Source organism: Acipenser ruthenus, chromosome 26 (assembly GCF_902713425.1).
Source record: "Acipenser ruthenus chromosome 26, fAciRut3.2 maternal haplotype, whole genome shotgun sequence".
Taxonomy (NCBI): domain Eukaryota; kingdom Metazoa; phylum Chordata; class Actinopteri; order Acipenseriformes; family Acipenseridae; genus Acipenser; species Acipenser ruthenus.
Window position 1 is genome coordinate 8,380,313 of NC_081214.1, and position 20,977 is coordinate 8,401,289.

General features: G+C 41.3%; 1 protein-coding gene across 3 annotated transcripts in view; it reads right to left on the reverse strand.

Annotated features, from left to right (window-relative positions):
- LOC117430196 (general transcription factor II-I repeat domain-containing protein 1-like) overlaps positions 1-20,977 on the reverse strand; it is a 44,066-nt gene that overhangs the window by 6,086 nt on the left and 17,003 nt on the right. For 2 of the 3 annotated variants that reach the window (XM_059000763.1, XM_059000762.1), the window contains 21 exons: positions 20,680-20,847; positions 19,359-19,542; positions 18,450-18,739; positions 17,928-18,023; positions 17,420-17,503; positions 16,466-16,649; positions 15,725-15,750; positions 15,355-15,472; positions 14,759-14,802; positions 13,400-13,480; positions 12,969-13,055; positions 8,787-8,846; positions 7,613-7,678; positions 5,939-6,122; positions 5,608-5,666; positions 5,319-5,390; positions 2,753-2,836; positions 1,790-1,973; positions 1,243-1,271; positions 665-712; positions 218-295 (listed from right to left, as the gene is read on the reverse strand). In XM_059000763.1, coding sequence (XP_058856746.1) covers positions 218-295; positions 665-712; positions 1,243-1,271; positions 1,790-1,973; positions 2,753-2,836; positions 5,319-5,390; positions 5,608-5,666; positions 5,939-6,122; positions 7,613-7,678; positions 8,787-8,846; positions 12,969-13,055; positions 13,400-13,480; positions 14,759-14,802; positions 15,355-15,472; positions 15,725-15,750; positions 16,466-16,649; positions 17,420-17,503; positions 17,928-18,023; positions 18,450-18,739; positions 19,359-19,542; positions 20,680-20,847 — 2,226 coding nt within the window. The remainder of the gene's footprint in view (positions 1-217; positions 296-664; positions 713-1,242; positions 1,272-1,789; positions 1,974-2,752; positions 2,837-5,318; positions 5,391-5,607; positions 5,667-5,938; positions 6,123-7,612; positions 7,679-8,786; positions 8,847-12,968; positions 13,056-13,399; positions 13,481-14,758; positions 14,803-15,354; positions 15,473-15,724; positions 15,751-16,465; positions 16,650-17,419; positions 17,504-17,927; positions 18,024-18,449; positions 18,740-19,358; positions 19,543-20,679; positions 20,848-20,977) is intronic. The other variant, XM_059000764.1, reaches the window with a different exon arrangement.

The following is a 20,977-nucleotide window of genomic DNA, read 5'->3' on the forward strand; positions in this document are numbered from 1 at the left end:
TACTATAAAATCACACGTTAATTCAAAGAAAATAACACAATACATAGTTAATGCCGCTATCCATGTCTTAGGTTTTTTAAATCGGGTGTTTTGATTGGCTGAGAACGGCTTCATGATTTATAATTGCGCAAATAGGCGTCTGACTCTGCGCTTGAACATTATTTTTGTTTAAAACAAAAACAAATTGCTATGCTGCATTAATATTAAATAAACTCACCATATCTTTCATTGAAGAGCTCCTTCACCTGCTCACGCAGAATCACCTTCTCTCCCATCCGGTTCACCTCTTCATCTTCTGTGATGAAAATGAAACGAGGAACACTTTTAATGTTACATACGTAGGACCACATCCACCAAGTGTTAACTCAGAAGTCTGTTTTCAAACATCTTTTGTAGTCAGAAAGTTTGTACCTGCAGCTAAAACTACTGTGGACAATGTAAACAAACTGGTAAGCCAACCATATGTGGTTTCGGAAGAAGCAGAGGGCACAGAAGGCCAATTACAGTGTAATGTAGTAAACATGTAGCCAGGAATACTATTCCAGTGTGATCACGATTGTGGGACACTGCTTTTAAATAACTTGTGTGCATACACACTGAGGCACTTGCACAACATCAGGATCCTACCTGCCGGTTTACAAGATGTGTCGACAACAGCACTCACCACTTATGGAAGCGTAGGCCTTTTTTAACAAGGTGATTCTCCTCGGAGCTGCAGGAAAGAGGAACGAGATTAGTGAAGAAATAAGCAAGTAATACTTAAAATGAAGTATTAAGTGGTTTCCTATTCATTGGCATCGTTTCCATTCAGAAAAACAAAAATAACTGAGAGTCTAGGACATAGACTTATATAAACACTCCATATTCCTCTTTCTTTAACGTGTACAGTAATTCTTTCATCACATTATCTAGTCAGCCCGGCACACAGAGGGCAGCTACGTTCACACAAAAGTAAAAAATGGGGCAGCAGTGTGGAGTAGTGGTTAGGGCTCTGGACTCTTGACCGGAGGGTTGTGGGTTCAATCCCTGGTGGGTGACACTGCTGCTGTACCCTTGAGCAAGGTACTTTACCTAGATTGCTCCAGTAAAAACCCAACTGTATAAATGGGTAATTGTATGTAAAAATAATGTGTAAAAAATAATGTGATATCTTGTAATAATTGTAAGTCGCCCTGGATAAGGGCGTCTGCTAAGAAATTAATAATAATAATAATAATAATAATAAAAAAAATGGCTTCCTACCAGGTTTTGGGATAAGTCCTTGGAAAGGCCTGTTGAAAAGATACACAGAAAAGACGTCAAGATAAGTCATCAATAAATGTTGAACACAATATTATTAAAGAGTAAACATCATTTTAATTGCTTTCTACATGTCTCTTCTATTGTATGGTGTTTGCAATCTGGGCTCTGTTGCTCCAGTGTTATATTTTTTCTCTATCAGTTTTCACCCAGAGGAATTTGCTTTGAGCTTGTCTAGAGAATCCTAACAGCCTTCCTCATTCCTTTCTCCATTCCCCTAAGAATGATTGTGCTTCACATATATACGTTTATTTTTTAGCTCCAGGTACTTATTTTCTCCCCATTTTCTCTCCAGTGTAGAATGTCTAATTCCTACAACGCTTAATTCCACAAAACAGCTCAAGAGTACTGAAGGACCCCTGACTGTATGACTCCCCCTGCACACCACAGGTCGTGCCTTTACCAGGTGAGTCACTCGGGATACTTTCAATGAGCCTGCTCTTCTGTGCTGGAGTGCATCACAGCTGCACAGCTCCACGGCGCCCCCTACCTGGTGATGGTGAAGTGGATCTTGTCAGCGACAGACAGGATTCTCTCCAGGTTCTGGGAGCCGAAGGTACAGGGTTTCCTGAAGGGGATCCCAGGGGGCAGGCCCTCGATGATCACTGAGCCCGGGTTACTCTTTATCCGCTTGTAGGGGACCTGAACCGGGTACTTAATACCCAGAGCCTCACCTGGGCCATGGGCAAATTAAAAAACAAACTCGTTAGAACTAAATGGACTCCAGATTGATATTTATGAAACTACACTGTTGCCTGTGTAATGGGCAGTGTTGTGGGATTCTGTCCCGTCGGTGAGATCAGGTTCAAAGCTCTACAATCACGAATGCAGACGAGCCCGGCTCTCTTGCATTGTGGTTAAGATTCTTGCTTGTAGTGTGCAGGGTTCGTGCCCAGTCTCAGCCCTGTTCCACTTGCTTCTTTAGTCGAGAACAGTTTCATAAATATCAAACTTTGACAAAAGCCTTTTTTTAACCAACTCCTGTTTTCTGAAAAGGGCTCTAGTTTCAAATGTTGGATTTGAACCAGAAAGTACTTTTACTGTCCGTGTCTTGGAAATATCTGTATAAATGCCATTAACGCTCAGATGAGGAAATGGATTTGAAAACAATGTAGAGCATGCTCTTACTGGCATTAGCCTTGGTCCTGCTTTTCTTGTGCTGAAGATCGTTTTCAGTTTTATTTTGCATATTTTAATAGGGATGTACAGAGAAGTGTGCAATGCTGTGTGAAACTGCTTCCAGCAGGTGTGGGATCACTGTGTTGTGACCCGGCTCTAGCTGCACCATTGAAGTGAAAATGAGCTACACCACAGGCAGTAGCAGCAACTTTTACTTGTACAGTGTTGTCTTATCTGCATATTCCAAAGTATAAAATACAAGCAAAGACCAACCAACCAATGTATATCCAATTCCCTTGTGCAGTCAGAGCACTGCCCCCACCCCTCTCCTCACCGTACTTCCTGTTGAAGAGATCCTGCACCTGCTCTCTCAGAGTGTTGGCCAAGTCGATCCTGGAGAGCTTCGCTTCCAAACTGTCTGCCGATCGAAACACAGGGGAACCCCTGCATTACTGAGGAGCCCACACAAGAGGGGGGCTGCTATGCATTTTATACAAGATACAGTAATCCAACTGGATTATACTGAACTGCAATTCTTAAAGACTGAGCTACTAAACCAGTCACTGACTTTACTGAAACTAAAAACATTATCAAATAAAGCAGACCCTGGTATTGATGTGAAACAGCCATTGGAAATGTCTTTGTATCAGATTATAGTAGATGGAAACGATGTGAATTTAGATATACTGTATAATTATAATTTTTTAACTATATATTACACAAAAATAATAGAGGTCGCCACTGCTTAGAACGGGTGCGTTTGTGTTAACGTGATTCACCCGCAGTAAGCGATAGACGGTATAAACTCCCACATAATAACGGTGGGAATAGCGGTTAAAAATCTTTAATAAGATAAGCATTACACTAATAAAAAAAATATATATATATATTAAAACCTATGAATGTATGTCACACGGCTGGCTGAGTGGTGCCGTCAGATCCAGGAAATGAATACACAGAGACAGGACAGATGAGGTGAAATGATGAAAGCGCTGTTGCGCGGTTTATTATAAATAAAAGGTTTAAACAAACAGAAGACAGGACATGGCACTTTACGCCAAAATAAATCAGATAAAGAAAACGGACTAACACTTAACAAACGGTGCACGGACAGACACACAAACAAACACGGTGAGTTTAAATAAACAAGTATCGTGCTGGTCCTACCAGCACGCAACAGCAATTGATATCTTTTTGTTTCTCTAGTTCTCCTCCTCTCTCTTCCGTTCACTACTCACCGAACACCCAACCCCGAGTGAGTAAAACGTGCATCTATATATACTGTTGTGCCGGGATTCAATTACCAATTAATTATTCACTTGAATCCCAGCACGTGAATTAATTATGTGCAACCTCGTGCTCACATATTAAATACTTTAAATGCACGTGAAGTGATGTGCCATCCTCGTGCCTAAATACAATTATACATTTTCAAACACACGTGAAACACAGACCTGTTTATATCCTGTGTACCAATGCCTATACACCAACATTAACACACCACATGCAACATACAATACAGAAAAGCACACAGGGGCGGGGCACATTGCCACAATGTAATAAAAAGTAAGTGCACAAAAGTAGTGCAAGTGCAGAAATGTACAGTACAGGTAGGCTACATTACTGCAAATTGTTTCCAGCTAAGAACTGTGACATGCATCTGGACGGTCTGTTTTTGCAAGTATGGACAGCAAACTGTCAGTGTTTTCTAAAAAATTCCAGTTTGGCTTTATATAGGGATGCTGCTCCACAGCACGCCACAGTGTTAAAAACACGCACGCTTCTGTCATCGGTGTCTGTTTCAGGCAAAGCGGCCTGGTCGCCAAGGTGACACAGCTGAGAATTCTTCCTCTGACATCCCCTCTGGTGTTGTCAAGAGTTTCAGTTTTGGTTGTATTTTTGTCAGAACTCTCCTCCTCAACTACAGAAACCCCAGCTTTTCTGAAGCAACGTTGCATTGTTTGCTGTCTGACAGTTCCATGCATGCTTTAGCAAGCACACAGTATTTACAGAGAAATGTTATTTGAACTGAATTTTCATGCTGATGCTCATCTCTTTCCAGCCATGCTTGCTGTTGAAGTCAGTGCTGTTTTTCAAAACTGTAAACCTGACACTGCGTACAGGGATTAAATAGCCAAGGTACAGTACACGGGTAATCGCTCAGTAACGAGGTGCAAACAACTGATTGATCGATCTGTTAAGATACAGTAAAGTGCCGCCTTTTTTTATTGAAATCTATGTGAATGGTAAGGTAACGAGGTGAAAACAGCTGATTGGTGGATTAGTAAGAGCGATTACTACAGTATAAGCAGTGTGTTTGTTATTTAAATCTATGTGAATGGTACATAACGAGATCCAAACAGCTGAGTTTGCCCGAAATATGGCATGCTTGACATGGTATAAACGATGCCTTTGTTATTGAAATCAATGGGAATGGCAAACGCTATTTGTCCGATATAAACAGCTGCCTGAAATAACCCTGGACGGTGTAAGCGGTGGCTAGTGTATACAGTACAAGGTGCGGTGTAAGATACAAGCTGATCTTCAGAGCAGCCAGTAAGCAATCTGACTTGTGGAGTGGATATCAGCTTCTATCGTACAGTGCCTTATACTACATTCTATACATTTCCTTTCTGATTGCCTTTCACAAGAGCTCTTGTAAAGTTTGTAACAGTGTGCAGCCTACAAACACCTATCCTATCTGGCCATGTGGGGTCTGATTTGATTGAGAGATGTTCTGAAATGTCTCAGCCTATTCAATTTAACGGAGGCAGGTTAAAGATACAGATGTGCAAGGCCATTGCAATGGCTCACCTTATTTTCCAGCAAACCTATAGTTACTGTTGTTTAATTGTTCTCAGAAAATTGTTTTCCTGCAGGGTGTGTTAAACTGTGCTTACCTGAGTACCCAGGTCTCTTTGCTGCAGCTTGTAATTCATCTATTCCAGAGTCCTTGGAGTGCAGTTCCACACCTGCAGAGAAAAATAAAACATCTGCATTACCACACTGCATTGACGACAAATACAGTACGCAGGTCTGTGTGCGGATTTGTGTGTAAAGGTGGTAATCTGTGATCCATGCACAGCGTCAATGCTGTGATCAATGAACAGACAGGTGTCGTCTTCATGGATATACCTCTGCATCACCCTATCCTGAGAAGCAGTTCTCTACCTGTTTAATGTCACTCACCTGGGTTGCTGGGGGGTTGATGAGCATTAAGCTTCAAGCCTTCAGTTAGCAGCTCTGGTCTGGAAAGGAATAAAAGGGGTTCAGAGAAACAGATCCCCAAAACTTCCTACAGAATCTCAGCCCGATCTTAAAGCCCCTGCTTCTGAACAGCGCACTGCCACCCCAAATGTTACCCACTTACTTACACGTGTAGAACGATTTTACCCCCTGACAAGATTTCTACCAAGACTGGTACAACATGCATTGTGATCCTTTGAAGAAATGTCCACAGGCCAGCAGGGGTGGTTTCAGTCAGTGAAACCACCGGGGGCAAGTCACCGGGCTTGCTCACCGCTTGATGTGGAATCGCACGTGGTCGCTGGCGGACAGGATCTTGCGCAGCTTGGAGATGCCGAAGCAGTTGGGCCGGCGGAATGCCATGCCATCGGGGAGGCCCGTCACAGACAGGTCCTCGGGGTACGTCTGGAACTTGGAGTAGGGAACCCGGGTGGGCTCAGGGAGACCCAGGGCCTCCGCTGGGGAACAAGGGAGAAGCAATTACTGAATTTCACACTAAAACAAAAAATGATGTCCAACTTTCAAAGACACTCTACTTTCACCATCAGTGAATTATCAAAAAAATAAAAACATAAATAAATGTAAAAACAACAACAGACATGTGAATCCCCTTGTACTGGACAGAGCAATTTTGGCAGACATACTTCTGATCTTTGATGCAGCAGGTGTATTTTTCATTGAAGGCATTTTAAAGAAATGGTGCAGCTCTATGCAGTGTGTGTTCAATCATTTACAGGAAGCAAACTAAACCGGCTGCCAGGATCCCGAATGCAGTGTAACAGGCAAACATTTGCTGCATTTATTTTTAAGCAATAACAAATATGTATATCTACACTATTCTTTTAGAAATGGGAATTTTCACAGGGAGCTACATGCTACAAGGCAATGGGTACATTTCATGGAAATCATGAAATCTGTGATAACCGATAATTCTTATTATTCTATAAGTCATCTTACAATTTCTAACCTGCCTCATCACCAGACGATGGAAGCAACATCTCTACGCATCACAGACACAAAGAAGGAAAAATAGAATAAAATTAAAAATGTCAAGAATCCAGCTGATTTAAATGTAACAAATGTGATTAAATCAGGTAACACATTTTTCTGTATTTTGTGGTACAAGGTTATATGCCGGTGAGCGTCTGTGCATGACGGAATATTAGCACAAGCAGAATGAACAGAACAAGTCTGAAAGTCAAGGTGCATTAGGGTTCCTTGTGAGGGGTCATCTCAATGAGGTGTGGGTGATGTGATGCATTAGGGTTCCTTGTGAGGGGTCATCTCAATGAGGTGTGGGTGATGTGATGCATTAGGGTTCCTTGTGAGGGGTCATCTCAATGAGGTGTGGGTGATGTGATGCATTAGGGTTCCTTGTGAGGGGTCATCTCAATGAGGTGTGGGTGATGTGATGCATTAGGGTTCCTTGTGATGGGTCATCTCAATGAGGTGAGGGTGATGTGATGCATTAGGGTTCCTTGTGATGGGTCATCTCAATGAGGTGTGGGTGATGTGATGCATTAGGGTTCCTTGTGAGGGGTCATCTCAATGAGGTGTGGTTGATGTGATGCATTAGGGTTCCTTGTGAAGGGTCATCTCAATGAGGTGTGGGTGATGTGATGCATTAGGATCATGGAATACCGATCCCCAGCAGTCTGATTACATTTAATGTAACACATTAGATTAATTGAGTAACATTTTTGTATCAAATGGGACTTATTTGTTTAAAAGCACACATTTTTAAAAAAATGTGATAATTTATAGTATCCAGATATGCTGTGGATATACTGAACACCTCAGTGAAATTCGCAGTGAAACTGTCCCAGGCATTTTCACCGATATCTATACAAAAACATTGAAAACTATGAGAGAAAGAAGTCTGAATTAAACGAAAGTGCTGCTGAGCGAAGGCATTTTGCATGTGGAGCGGCTGTGCTGGATTACTCACCATACTTGGCATTAAAAAGGCTTTCCACCTGCTTCCTTAGGTGCAGAATCATCTCTCCCAGGTCCTCTGGAACGAGAAAGCATGACTGGAATTAGTCAGGATCAATCATCTGTATACACTGCTGATGTACACCACACACATTTACACTAAAGACTCTACAGATAGAGTAAGTAGCTTCAAAATAGATTCTCACGTTTGTTTTAGTGTCCCCTTACATTCATGTTGGTTAGTAGTACAATTGTGAACCTGATGAAGACCTGTTGTGTCGAAACACGTAGTTCTACTGCCTCTTTTGTCTGTTTGCTCGGTTTAGTAAAAAACATGTTTTAACTAATAAAATGAAGAAAATCTTTTATAAAAGACTACAGTAAATCTTGTCCTGATTTTGACTGGTTGGTGGATCAATTTGAGAAGTGAGCGTAAGCCCAAACAGACTTTCTTTTGTTTTAACATACAATTGCCTTATATGGTCGGCACCTCAATGGGGTTAAGCATTGCTGTGCACAGAGGTTATTTTTTATATATATTTCTTGTATTAAAATGCTGCTTCTAGTTGTTTGTAACCCAGGCTTAGCGTTTATAAATGAAAGAGCTAGCACCATCTAGTGAACTGGTATTAAGGATCCGATTTTGTTGCTGGAATCACACAGCTGTGTACTATATCACACTGGCTGATCTAGCCTGGGTTACATATGTCTATGATCGGATGTCAGAACAGAGGAGCAGCTCCTGCTAACAAACACTTTCATCAGGACTGGGTAAGCACTTCTCTAGATCCACTTCGGATTCTCTCAACAACTTGTGCAAAAGATTTTCCGAACTAAATTTCATCAAAATGGATACAGGGTTTTCTAAATACTGGTAAAAACTGCAATGCGAGTAGCAATATGATCACTGGTCACCATTGTCATGTGTTGAAGGTCACGTGCTTGTTTTTTATACTTTAATAATGCAGATATTTAAAAAAAAAGTGCTATAGATGAAAATGTGCCGCTGCTTCCTGGTATCTAAGGACGTCTGAATTTAAGTAAAAAAAAAAAAAACAACAACAACAACTGAAGAACTAAAGCAAAGGAAGAGGGCCAGTGATAATGCTGATAAAGCAAATGTGATGTAAGAAAATTGATTTTTAAGCCTTGCTTTAATATCAGCTCCAGTTTGTGTGATTTCTCACCTTCAGTAGTCCTCTGTGTAACTGGGGGTGTGCAATCACCTCCTGTTCCTTCATCTGAAACTGAGAAGGAAGCTTGTTATAGAAACTCAGAGCAAGCCGACAGAAATACGAGTCAATAGACAGCATGGGGATACACCACGACAACTACACACAATACACCACGACAACTACACACAATACTGTAAGAACACACCACGACAACTACACACAATACTGAAAGAATACACGACAACTACATACAATACTGCAAGAATACACCATGACAACTACATACAATACTGCAAGAATACACCACGACAACTACACAAAATACTGTAAGAATACACCACGACGACTACACACAATACTGAAAGAACACACCACGACAACTACACACAATACTGAAAGAATACACCACGACAACTACACACAATACTGTAAGAATACACCACGACAACTACACACAATACTGTAAGAATACACCACGACAACTACACACAATACACCACGACAACTACACACAATACTGTAAGAATACACCACGACAACTACACACAATACTGTAAGAAAACACCACGACAACTACACACAATACACCACGACAACTACACACAATACTGCAAGAATACACCACGACAACTACACACAATACTGTAAGAATACACCACGACAACTACACACAATACTGTAAGAATACACCACGACAACTACACACAATACTGAAAGAATACACCACGACAACTACACACAATACACCACGACGACTACACACAATACTGAAAGAACACACCACGACAACTACACACAATACTGAAAGAATACACCACGACAACTACACACAATACTGTAAGAATACACCACGACAACTACACACAATACTGTAAGAATACACCACGACAACTACACACAATACACCACGACAACTACACACAATACTGTAAGAATACACCACGACAACTACACACAATACTGTAAGAAAACACCACGACAACTACACACAATACACCACGACAACTACACACAATACTGCAAGAATACACCACGACAACTACACACAATACTGAAAGAATACACCACGACAACTACACACAATACACCACGACAACTACACACAATACTGTAAGAATACACCACGACAACTACACACAATACTGAAAGAACACACCACGACAACTACACACAATACTGAAAGAATACACCATGACAACTACACACAATACACCACGACAACTACACACAATACTGTAAGAATACACCACGACAACTACACACAATACACCACGACAACTACACACAATACTGAAAGAACACACCACGACAACTACACACAATACTGAAAGAACACACCACGACAACTACACACAATACTGAAAGAACACACCACGACAACTACACACAATACTGAAAGAACACACCACGACAACTACACACAATACTGAAAGAATACACCACGACAACTACACACAATACTGTAAGAATACACCACGACAACTACACACAATACTGAAAGAACACACCACGACAACTAAACACAATACTGTAAGAATACACCACGACAACTACACACAATACTGTAAGAATACACCACGACAACTACACACAATACTGTAAGAATACACCACGACAACTACACACAATACTGAAAGAACACACCACGACAACTAAACACAATACTGTAAGAATACACCACGACAACTACACACAATACTGTAAGAATACACCACGACAACTACACACAATACTGTAAGAATACACCACGACAACTACACACAATACTGAAAGAATACACCACGACAACTACACACAATACACCACAACAACTACACACAATACTGTAAGAATACACCACGACAACTACACACAATACTGCAAGAATACACCACGACAACTACACACAATACTGTAAGAATACACCACGACAACTACACACAATACTGTAAGAATACACCACTACAACTACACACAATACACCACGACAACTACACACAATACTGTAAGAATACACGATGACAACAAATAGCTACAGCAAGACTGGATTATATTGCGTGTACCCCAAAAACCAGAACCCCTTGATAACAGTAAGAATGTGATCAAAAAATGATGTGATCCAGAAATGTATGATTAGACACCAGCATTCTAAAACGGTTTGCTGTTACTGTAATTAAACTAATGAATGCCGTATATCTATTTAAATGAACCGTACTAGAATAATTGATAAGCTGTATTATTGCATCCTAGTCCATACGAAAGAAAAATAATTTTCAGTGTGTGTCTTTTAAAAAGTGGGCGCTAGTCTGTTCTGAAATGTCCACACTAATTCACAAACTGGTGAACACCACAACAAAAATAAAACAAAAAACACCGTCTTCTGAGACTTTGACAGTGATCATGTTTTCAATCGATTAACCTTCACAAAAGCAGTTCCATATGTTAAAAAAAATGTACAGCTGTACAAACCAACTGGCATAACCGTCAGATCAACATGAGGGCCAGGTTCACATCATTTATAGAGTGAGACAAAATGCACTCGATGACGATAAAGCTTTGGGCAGCAGTGTGGAGTAGTGGTTAGGGCTCTGGACTCTTGACTGGAGGGTCGTGGGTTCAATCCCAGGTGGGGGACGCTGCTGCTGTACCCTTGAGCAAGGTACTTTACCTAGATTGCTCCAGTAAAAACCCAACTGTATAAATGGGGAATTGTATGTAACATTGTATGTAAAAAAATAAATAATGTGAAATAATGTATAACGTGATATCTTGTAACAATTGTAAGTCGCCCTGGATAAGGGTGTCTGCTAAGAAATAAAATAAAGTAATGATATAGACATTTAATATGAATGCACCTTTGGGGAAATGGAGGAACTACATCATATTACTTACAACTAGAGTTTTTGATTTTGGGTTTTAACATATAAAAACCGATAAAACACCCCTGATACAAAAAAAATTAAAATCTTTGTATATCCAATAAACACCGGAAAAACACTGGAAATGGCTACTCAATTCACTTGACCCCTTTCCCTGTGAAAAAAATTAATAAAAAAAAAAAAAGTAGCCTCACATTGATTTGTTCTGAATACTTTAAACCTGCCCCAACTACTGAGTGGCAGCACATTCCTACATTTCTGTTGGAGGATATCTACTGCAAGATTTAAAAGGAGATTACAATTAGAAACACAGCATTGTTCTTGCCCGTGAGATTTAAAGTGATATTACAGCTCAATAAGGAGTATTTACACGCTTGTCTTGTGGTGAAATGTAAAAACAAAATGCCTAAACACACAAAAGCCCCAGAAGAATGTGCCCGGGACCATAAGGATTTCATTGTGGAAGACAGCAAAGGAAAGACGGTACAATTGAAGTGTGCAAGTGCTGTCGAGTTACTATACATATTGAGCATTGTGGAAAGTAAATTGAAAACAATAATTTCATACAATACTGTATATAAAAAGACCCTAAAAAAAAAACGATTTACATAAAACTCAAAAATAGCTCAAATTAAGCAACAGAAGCCCTACTTATAACAAATAGAAGTACACCCTACTGTGCAAGTCACTGTATACAAGCTATGGCATATTGAAATTTAGGGTAAGTGTCTGAATAATTGTGGTGCCACTGTAAGCAGTGTTGATGCACTCTGCAATGTACCTCCCTAAAACAGTGAGGCTGACTGCAGGCAGACTCTGCCAGGCTTGGTCCCGTGCTGCTGCTTGGAGATGAGAAGGTTGTGATTACCCGAGTTCTGTTCTGGAACACGGCTAGTGTCCAGGGTAAAGGTTGTGATTACCCGAGTTCTGTTCTGGAACACAGCTAGTGTCCAGGGTAAAGGTTGTGATTACCCGAGTTCTGTTCTGGAACACAGCTAGTGTCCAGGGTAAAGGTTGTGATTACCCGAGTTCTGTTCTGGAACACGGCTAGTGTCCAGGGTAAAGGTTGTGATTACCCGAGTTCTGTTCTATAACACAGCTAGTGTCCAGGGTAAAGGTTGTGATTACCCGAGTTCTGTTCTGGAACACAGCTAGTGTCCAGGGTAAAGGTTGTGATTACCTGCGTTCTGTTCTGGAACACAGCTAGTGTCCAGGGTAAAGGTCGTGATTACCTGCGTTCTGTTCTGGAACACAGCTAGTGTCCAGGGTAAAGGTTGTGATTACCCGAGTTCTGTTCTGAAACATGGCTAGTGTCCAGGGTAAAGGTCGTGATTACCTGTGTTCTGCTCTGAAACATGGCTGGTCTCCAGAGTAATGGGGTCAGGCCCAGACTCGCTCACTTCTTCAGAAGAGACGGACACGTCTGGGAAAGAAAACAGAAAGGATTCAGGGCTGTCAACATGGAAAGGGTTTAAACCAGTGGTTCTCAAACCAAACACCACCTGGATTTTTTTTTGGATCTTGGCAGACCACACAATAAACAGTAAAGCTGACTGAAAAATAAGCACATAAAAGACAATTCTAATACTAAGAATAACCGTTCATGGTGTGTCAATAAAATATCAAAACAATCAGGATTACGATGCTGTTTAGAAATCTATTGCTGTGATACAGACAGCAGGGGACAGAGTGAAGGTGTAAACACTGCATGGGGTTCTGGAACCCTAACACAGGCCTCTCAGTGCTACAGGCTGGAGCCCAGCTCACCAGGGACTGTGACCTGAATGATGTCTTCATCCACAGGCTCCGATTTAATCTTCTTTACAGGGCCTGCTTCTCTCCACGCCTCTGGAAACAGACAGGTACTTAATACAGTGACACACAGGATACAATTTACAATATCCAGTGTGCAGTATCTGCTATTATCAATCATGAAGCCACTCTCAATCAAAATGCCACATTTCAGTACATCTTGTTTGTCCTAAGTGTCGAGTTCAGTAAACTACCAACTGACAATAAAAGGAGATGGATAATGGCTTTAACTATAGTATGTAAATTAAAACATGCTTCATAATTAAGGCTGTATATTTTTCACAGATTTCACACATTTCCATGAAATGTACCCATTGCTGGTTTAGTTTGCTTCCAGTAAATGATAGAATGCACTGCCTAGAGCAGCACCATTTCTCTAAAAAGGCACCAAAATACTTCTGCTAAAAATCAAATCTGTCCCATATAAGACGGGCATATTTCATGTGTCTTGTTATTTTTCCTTTTTTTTTGTTTGATAATTCACTGATGGTAAAAATAGAATGTCTTTAAAAGATGGATATAAAAAACAAAATATTCTGTAATTCAGTTTAATAAATATTATGTTAAATTGTGAAATAAGCCACTTTACAGTGAAAAAAATACAGCCCTATTCATAATAAGTTAATATTTACAGTTGTTCCTGTCTCTTATGATATATGAGTGTCTTTTTATTTTGCACTTTGCAGTCCTCTTGGCCCCCAAAAATGTTCACAAGAAGACAGTCCTATACCGTGAGAGACAGGGGCAGCTGTACATATTAAACTTATATAAACCATATATACAAAACAATCTTTCTAAATGTGTCTTCCGCAGTTCCTTTCACAGTGTGTTCCAATGTTAATCTGTTAATTTGTCGTGACTCAACCAGCAGATGTGATATAACAGATTCAAAATCAGTTTGACAAGACAGATAATATTCTGCAGTAAATGAAAATCCCTTATCATTTGCTTTGTGCTGTATATTTAAATACAATTCCACTAATACCTAATGTTTATAACAAATTCGAAGTTCCATCGAACAACCGAGACGGTTACATTTGGACACTCCGCAGTGTGCCACACTCCTAGTAAACAGAGACTGCACCTGCAGGGAGCGGAAAATGAAACAAAATCCAGGAATCTCTGGGCTAAACACCGACAGCTGGCAATTATGAATGAGCAGCCTGCCAAAACATTGAGGCCTTCCCAAAACATTGTACAGGATCATCCTGCTCAGCTTTTAGAATTGGAGGAATTTAAAGTCAAGGGTGATGTTTTATGTTTTTGACTTTGAATGATCCCAAAACAGCAGATAAACTGGCACACCAAACGTACCTGCTTCACAGTCTTGTGTAGGACTGACACAGGAACTGGTACATCTGCAAGAAACAACGTATACCACGTTTAACAAATTACAAAATGTATATCAGTAGCACACATCCCCTGCCACGACTGTAAATACTAAACTAGAGCCATGAGGGTCATGAAAAAGTTGACCACCGTGACCGTGACGTCACTAAGTGCACTAAATGCAACGTGACTTACTGTACAACTTAATGACACATGGACAGAAAGATGTAAAGATTTGTCAGTGTTCTCCTAGTTGGTGAAACTCTCTTGTGCTAAGAATGTCCTTACCAAGTTTCATCACAATTGGATAAGCGATTCTCAAAAGATATGTAAACTCTAAACTGTGCTTGCGACCAACGTATGAACTTTTTAAAATAGACATTCCAACAGTTCACTTCAAAGCACTAAATAATATTCTGGCTGCTGTCCTGTGATGTCAATGGGAGCCTATGTGATGTTTGTTTATCCAAACTGTACTGTGTTGTTTCGTGGCAGGATGACAATTGATTTGGAATCCCAATACAAGTTAATGGCAGAGCATTTGTCATATCTTCTTCATGAATGCCATTGAGTTTCCCTACCTGCTATTGTGTGTGTTCACAGCCAGGTCAAGCGCAGTCTCTGCAGAGATGTCTTCCGAGGGAGAGCTAGCATCCTGCAGCCCTGCCTCCTTCGAAGCCTTGCCCCCTGCTTTATAAACTCAAAACAACCTTCAATCAGAACACACAGCGATGCATTCACTTGCGCTAGCTCCCTGTTCTACAGCTCTGTTCAGACACAAAGACAGCACCAGGCGCCTGGCCAGTCCTTGGTGTTTATTAAATATCATGTTACACAACAAACACATAAAGCCACACGATGCAGACTGAAGGCAACAAGTTTTGATTTTAGTTACAAAAAAAGAATGATAAAAAACGAGACAATTTTTTCCAATCCGTTTTGAATAATTACCTGTAAAAATCCGTTCATCGAACATTCTGCAGATAAGAGACAGAGTCGTTAGCTTTCTTGTGTGAATGAATACATGCAGCCGGCAGTATCATCATTTAGAACTACAGCTAACATTCTTTTTAGCAGTAGCCCTTCTGAGACAAATAAAACAAAGATGACAGAAAATGATCAATTTCAGGACTGCAGACTATTCCTTTTAGATTGACAGGGGAACTGTTTAGGTCAGGAATTATGTTTAATATGAGCTGTGTTTAAACTTCAAAACCATAGTGTCACGCCATTGTGTTCAACTGAAAAATGATTTCTGGTTGAATGTTTAATACATTCATCCATAGTTTAGGACAAGACAAACTATTGATGTCTCTAATAGAGGTAAGAAATACACCAGCAAGAAACACCACAAAAGAACAATTGTGCCGTTTCCAACATCCACTGGGAGTGTTTTAAAAACTCAGAAAATTGAAGCACCCCTGGAGCCTCAACAAAGCTCTCAAACATGTCTCTCCTCTACTGCTGGTACACCAGAGTGTGCACCCATGAGTGTTGCAGAGGGACAGGTTAATGGTTACACTCTGGTGTACCAACTGTACTTGAAGCTCAATACAGCCTGCAGGGGTGCACCAGAAGAGTTTTAACAAAGTGCGATACAAACAATAAGATAACTCGTTACCCTTAACAAGTTGCTCTCGTTGTTGTGCGGATTAACGTTCACCCCTGTGGATCTGTACAAGCGGAGTTTACCGTTTCACAACGAAGCGGATTGCGTGCCTCTCCTCCAGGATGCGTTTGAGTTTGGGGACCCCGTAGGTGCAGGGCCGCTTGAAGGGGATTTTGTCAGGGATGCCGATGATCTCCACTGCCTCAGGGTCGCACGCTATCTTCCTGTACGGCACGGGGACCATGTGATCCAACCCAAGAGCCTCTGCTGCAAATCACATAGCAGACAGCATCAGCTGCCACGTTCACAAGCCACAGCGGCATTGTTATTGCACTTTACATTTAAAAACAGGGATGTCAAAGCCCGGGAGGCGTGGATAGTTTAATCTGGCTTCCAAAGGCTGAAGAAACAACTATCAAATACATGATAGATGCAAGCGAGGGACATACATTCTCACCTGATCGGTTTAACATAGTACATGTTAGGTACATTGAAAGTGTTTCTGGTATTTTTTTTTTTTTTTTTTTTTACTGCCTAGCAGCGATTAATGTTCCTCTAAAATAAGTAAAAACAAACGGCATTTAATTTCTAGCCAGTAAATTGAATGCATTTTCTATCCAGTTTTAATGTGACCTCGCAGCAACAAACCACTTCAATCTAGGAAGACTAAAGATCAAAAGACAACCTCCATTCCCGCTGTCAAGCAAATTGCCTCCTTTCACTGGCTGAACCAAAGCTACTGAACCCTGTAGGACAGGCCCAGACTAGTCACCTAACTAGGAGGACTAGCTGATGGGCAATAAGGTGAACTGTCTCAACCTAATCCTGTGGGAGCACAAATGCAGCTCTTCCCTGTGGGCCCCCAACAAAGATCAGCAACTCGGAGCAGCCAGGATTCGAACTAGCAAACTCCTGATTCCATGACTCACCAGCACACAGTAGTGCCTTTACTGGATACTCCACTTACCCAGCACACAGTAGTTGCAGACATTAATAACCCCAGTTAGCAAACCTATATCTAATTTCCATTTGCTTACCGTATCTGCTGTTGAATAGTATCTGCACACATTCCCGTAGAGTGTTAATATCCTCCGTTTCCATGATAAACGGGTCCAATTTATCTGCCAAAGAAAATCAGATGCAGCAAAGGGCACAATACAAAAGAGCTGGAGCAGAGTGAGTATACCCACAAATCAAACTCAGTCTAGAGAATCACTGAAAACAGTTCATGTGTCGAGAATGAAGCCAATATCTTAAAGGGTCTTTGTCATTGGAAATTAGATCAGATTCCTGATTTAAACATGTTTAAATCTATCTTTATTTCCACATATTACACTAAGTCAGGTTGTACTTAACCATTTTTCATAATGAGTAAAACATCAGATGCTTTACATTTTAATTCACTTCTCCCCCAATGTTTCTAAGTGTGAAATGTCTGGCTGGAAGTTCTTTGCATTGCTCATTCAGGTAATGTTGAACAGGCTCTTCAGTTAATCTGCATGGCTCTCACTCAAGCTGCCCACAGACGCATGCGATGGCGCTCACCTGTTTTCTCGTGCACCATGGAGAACAGGAGTCGCTTGGAGATGTGCACTCCCTGGGAGGTCTGGCCAAACTCCCCTGGGATCCCCAATCTGTCACCTGAAAAGAGAGAGCAACTATAATGATAGGGCCAGCGCTTGAAATGGGCCGGCACTGGGCTATTAGAAATGAAGGAGCATTTTCAACAAAACTTAGAGATCATCTCTGAAATATCACAGTTACCTCATACCTAATGTATTCCTGTTTGTTATTCACAATCTCTTTGTATATCATTTTCTGTGCAAGTGGCCTCCAAAGGGCTCTCAAATATGTCTTAAAACTGAAAATTAGATACAAAGTGATTCTAAACATAAAAATACATTATTAGTTCTTCAAATGATATATAGTTAACAAAACGTACACATTATCATATAACTTTGTAGATCTTACATTTTCCTATATGAAAGATTGTTGTCACATGCTCATAATAATAGGTTCAATAAAAAAGACCATGATTGTAGCCCCCTAGTGGATTAGATCCTTTACCGTTGTCGGTGCAGTCGTTGGCAGACCTGGTGCTCTCCCCTGCCTGGGCCCAGCTGCTCTGGAGCTCCTTCCCCAGAGATCCAGGGAGGGAGGTGGGGGGCGGCAGCTCTTGCTTGGCCTCGGCAGGAAGTGGGATCCCATACAGGAAGCTGGAGAGCATGGCGCTGCTGGAGGGCATCTCCTGATTGGATGGTTTGGCAGTGTGGTTGTGCAGGCACTTGTTGCCAGGCGAGGTGCGGTTCAGATCCGAGGATGGCTTCGAATCGCGAGGGGGCGGCTCCTCATGAGACCTGAGACAGAGAGAGAGAGAGAGAGACAGAGAGAGAGAGAGAGAAAGAGAGAGAGAGGAGAGAGAGAGAGAGAGGGAGTCTTTTGTTGTTATTAAAGACGTCACAGATATGCATGTCAAATATAGAGACTTAGTGTGTTTATACAGCAGTGTGGAGTAGAGATTAGGGCTCTGGACTCTTGACCGGAGGGTCGTGGGTTCAATCCCCGGTGGGGACACTGCTGCTGTACCCTTGAGCAAGGTACTTTACCTAGATTGCTCCAGTAAAAACCTAACTGTATAAATGGGTAATTGTATGTAAAAATAATGTTGAAATAAAATAATGTAATTGTATGTAAAAAATAATGTGATATCTTGTAACAATTGTAAGTCGTCCTGGATAAGGGCGCCAGCTAAGAAATAAATAAATAAATAAATAAATAAATAAATAAATAAATAATAATAATATTTATTCAAAGTGTTTTCCACATACACAATTTTGTACACATGTAGACTCGTCAACATTAAAGTGTTGTGTATCATAAAACAGCACTGTAATGGAGGGCTTCTCTGATTGGTTATAAATATTCCCGCTATGTTAAAGCGTTGAGGAAATGAAATGCTGAGAGTTTTTGGCTCACCTCTTGACGACGAAGCGGAGGCGGTTGCTTTGCTCCAGGATCTTCATTAAGGTTTTGGCGTCGTACTCGGAGGGCTTCCTCAACGATACCCCCTCCGGCAGGCCGAGGACCCCCAGCGAGCCAGGCTCCTTCAGCACCCGCTCGTAAGGCACAGGCACCAGGCTGCTCTTCCCCACAGCCTCACCTGCACACAAGCAGCACAGCAGCATTACCGGCTGATACAGGGCACTCCAGCTCACGAGGAGCCAGGGCGGCTGCTCAATCCCTCATAGTTGGAACTAAGCAACATAACATATGACAGAGATATACCTTGAGCTTATATATATGAAGAAGAATATACTATAGACTGCAATAAATTTGCACAAATTACATTTGCATTCAATCTCAGAACCTCGAGATGCTTGTAATTCATTGATATATATACAGTCAGCACTCGGATATCCGTTACCCAGATACACGTCAGTCACGTTTTACCGCCCTTGTATTAATAAAATCAATCCCCATTATATATATATATGTAACTCAATTTCCTACTATATATCTATACATTGTGGTAACGTGGCTTGCAGTCAAGGCTAGCCAGTGGCAGAAATATCAACCCAGATACAGAAACTGTACTTCAGCGCTTTCTGTGCACTTTTAATAAACACAAAACACAGGAACAAAATAACAGTTTGAACAAAAACACTTCTAAAACACACACAGCCCAAGTACAACACCCAAGCACAGCTATCCCAGTGCTCCACACTTCCTCACATTTTACTCACAGCACACTCCTTCACAACCCATCTCCTACACAATTCATTCCTTTGTTCTTTTATAGGGCGTGACCAGTGGGTAACTGGCAACCAATCATTCCATTACCACCTGGCCACATTCCACACGTTCCGATCACACCTCAATCACTCAATTAAAACACAATTTATTATTATTATATTATATTATTTGTTTATTTAGCGGACGCCTTTATCCAAGGCGACTTACAGAGACTAGGGTGTGTGAACTATGCATCAGCTGCAGAGTCACTTACAACTACATCTCACCCGAAAGACGGAGCACAAGGAGGTTAAGTGACTTGCTCAGGGTCACACAATGAGTCAGTGGCTGAGGTGGGATTTGAACCGGGGACCTCCTGGTTACAAGCCCTTTTCTTTAACCACTGGACCCATGTGCAGAGTCTCTGCACTCCAGTGCATCACACACAGAGAAAGAGAGAGTATATATACTCTATTTATGTATATATATACCACGTGACAGCAAGGTCAGGTGTTGTATAATGAGCTGGTCAGGTTCTAACACAGGTTTTCTATAAGAAACATACTGTAAAGCACGCTGAAAACTTCCTCCACCATTTTCCTCAGAGCGAAGATGTCTGTTTGGGGTTCAGCGGGGGCGCGTGGTGCCCCACGACTGCACTCCTTGGCAGGCTTTGGCACCTCATTGTCCGGGGGTTTAACTGGCAAAGGTGAGACAGGCAGACAGGGGGGCCCTAAAAACACAAGGATATTGGATCAGTCTGGAGCCTCTCAGTGTCTCTGTCCAGTATATACTCCAAACACTGTGGTGCATATTATAGTCTCTTTATTAATGTATTGTTCTTCTTGTTGCAGGGGGACAGG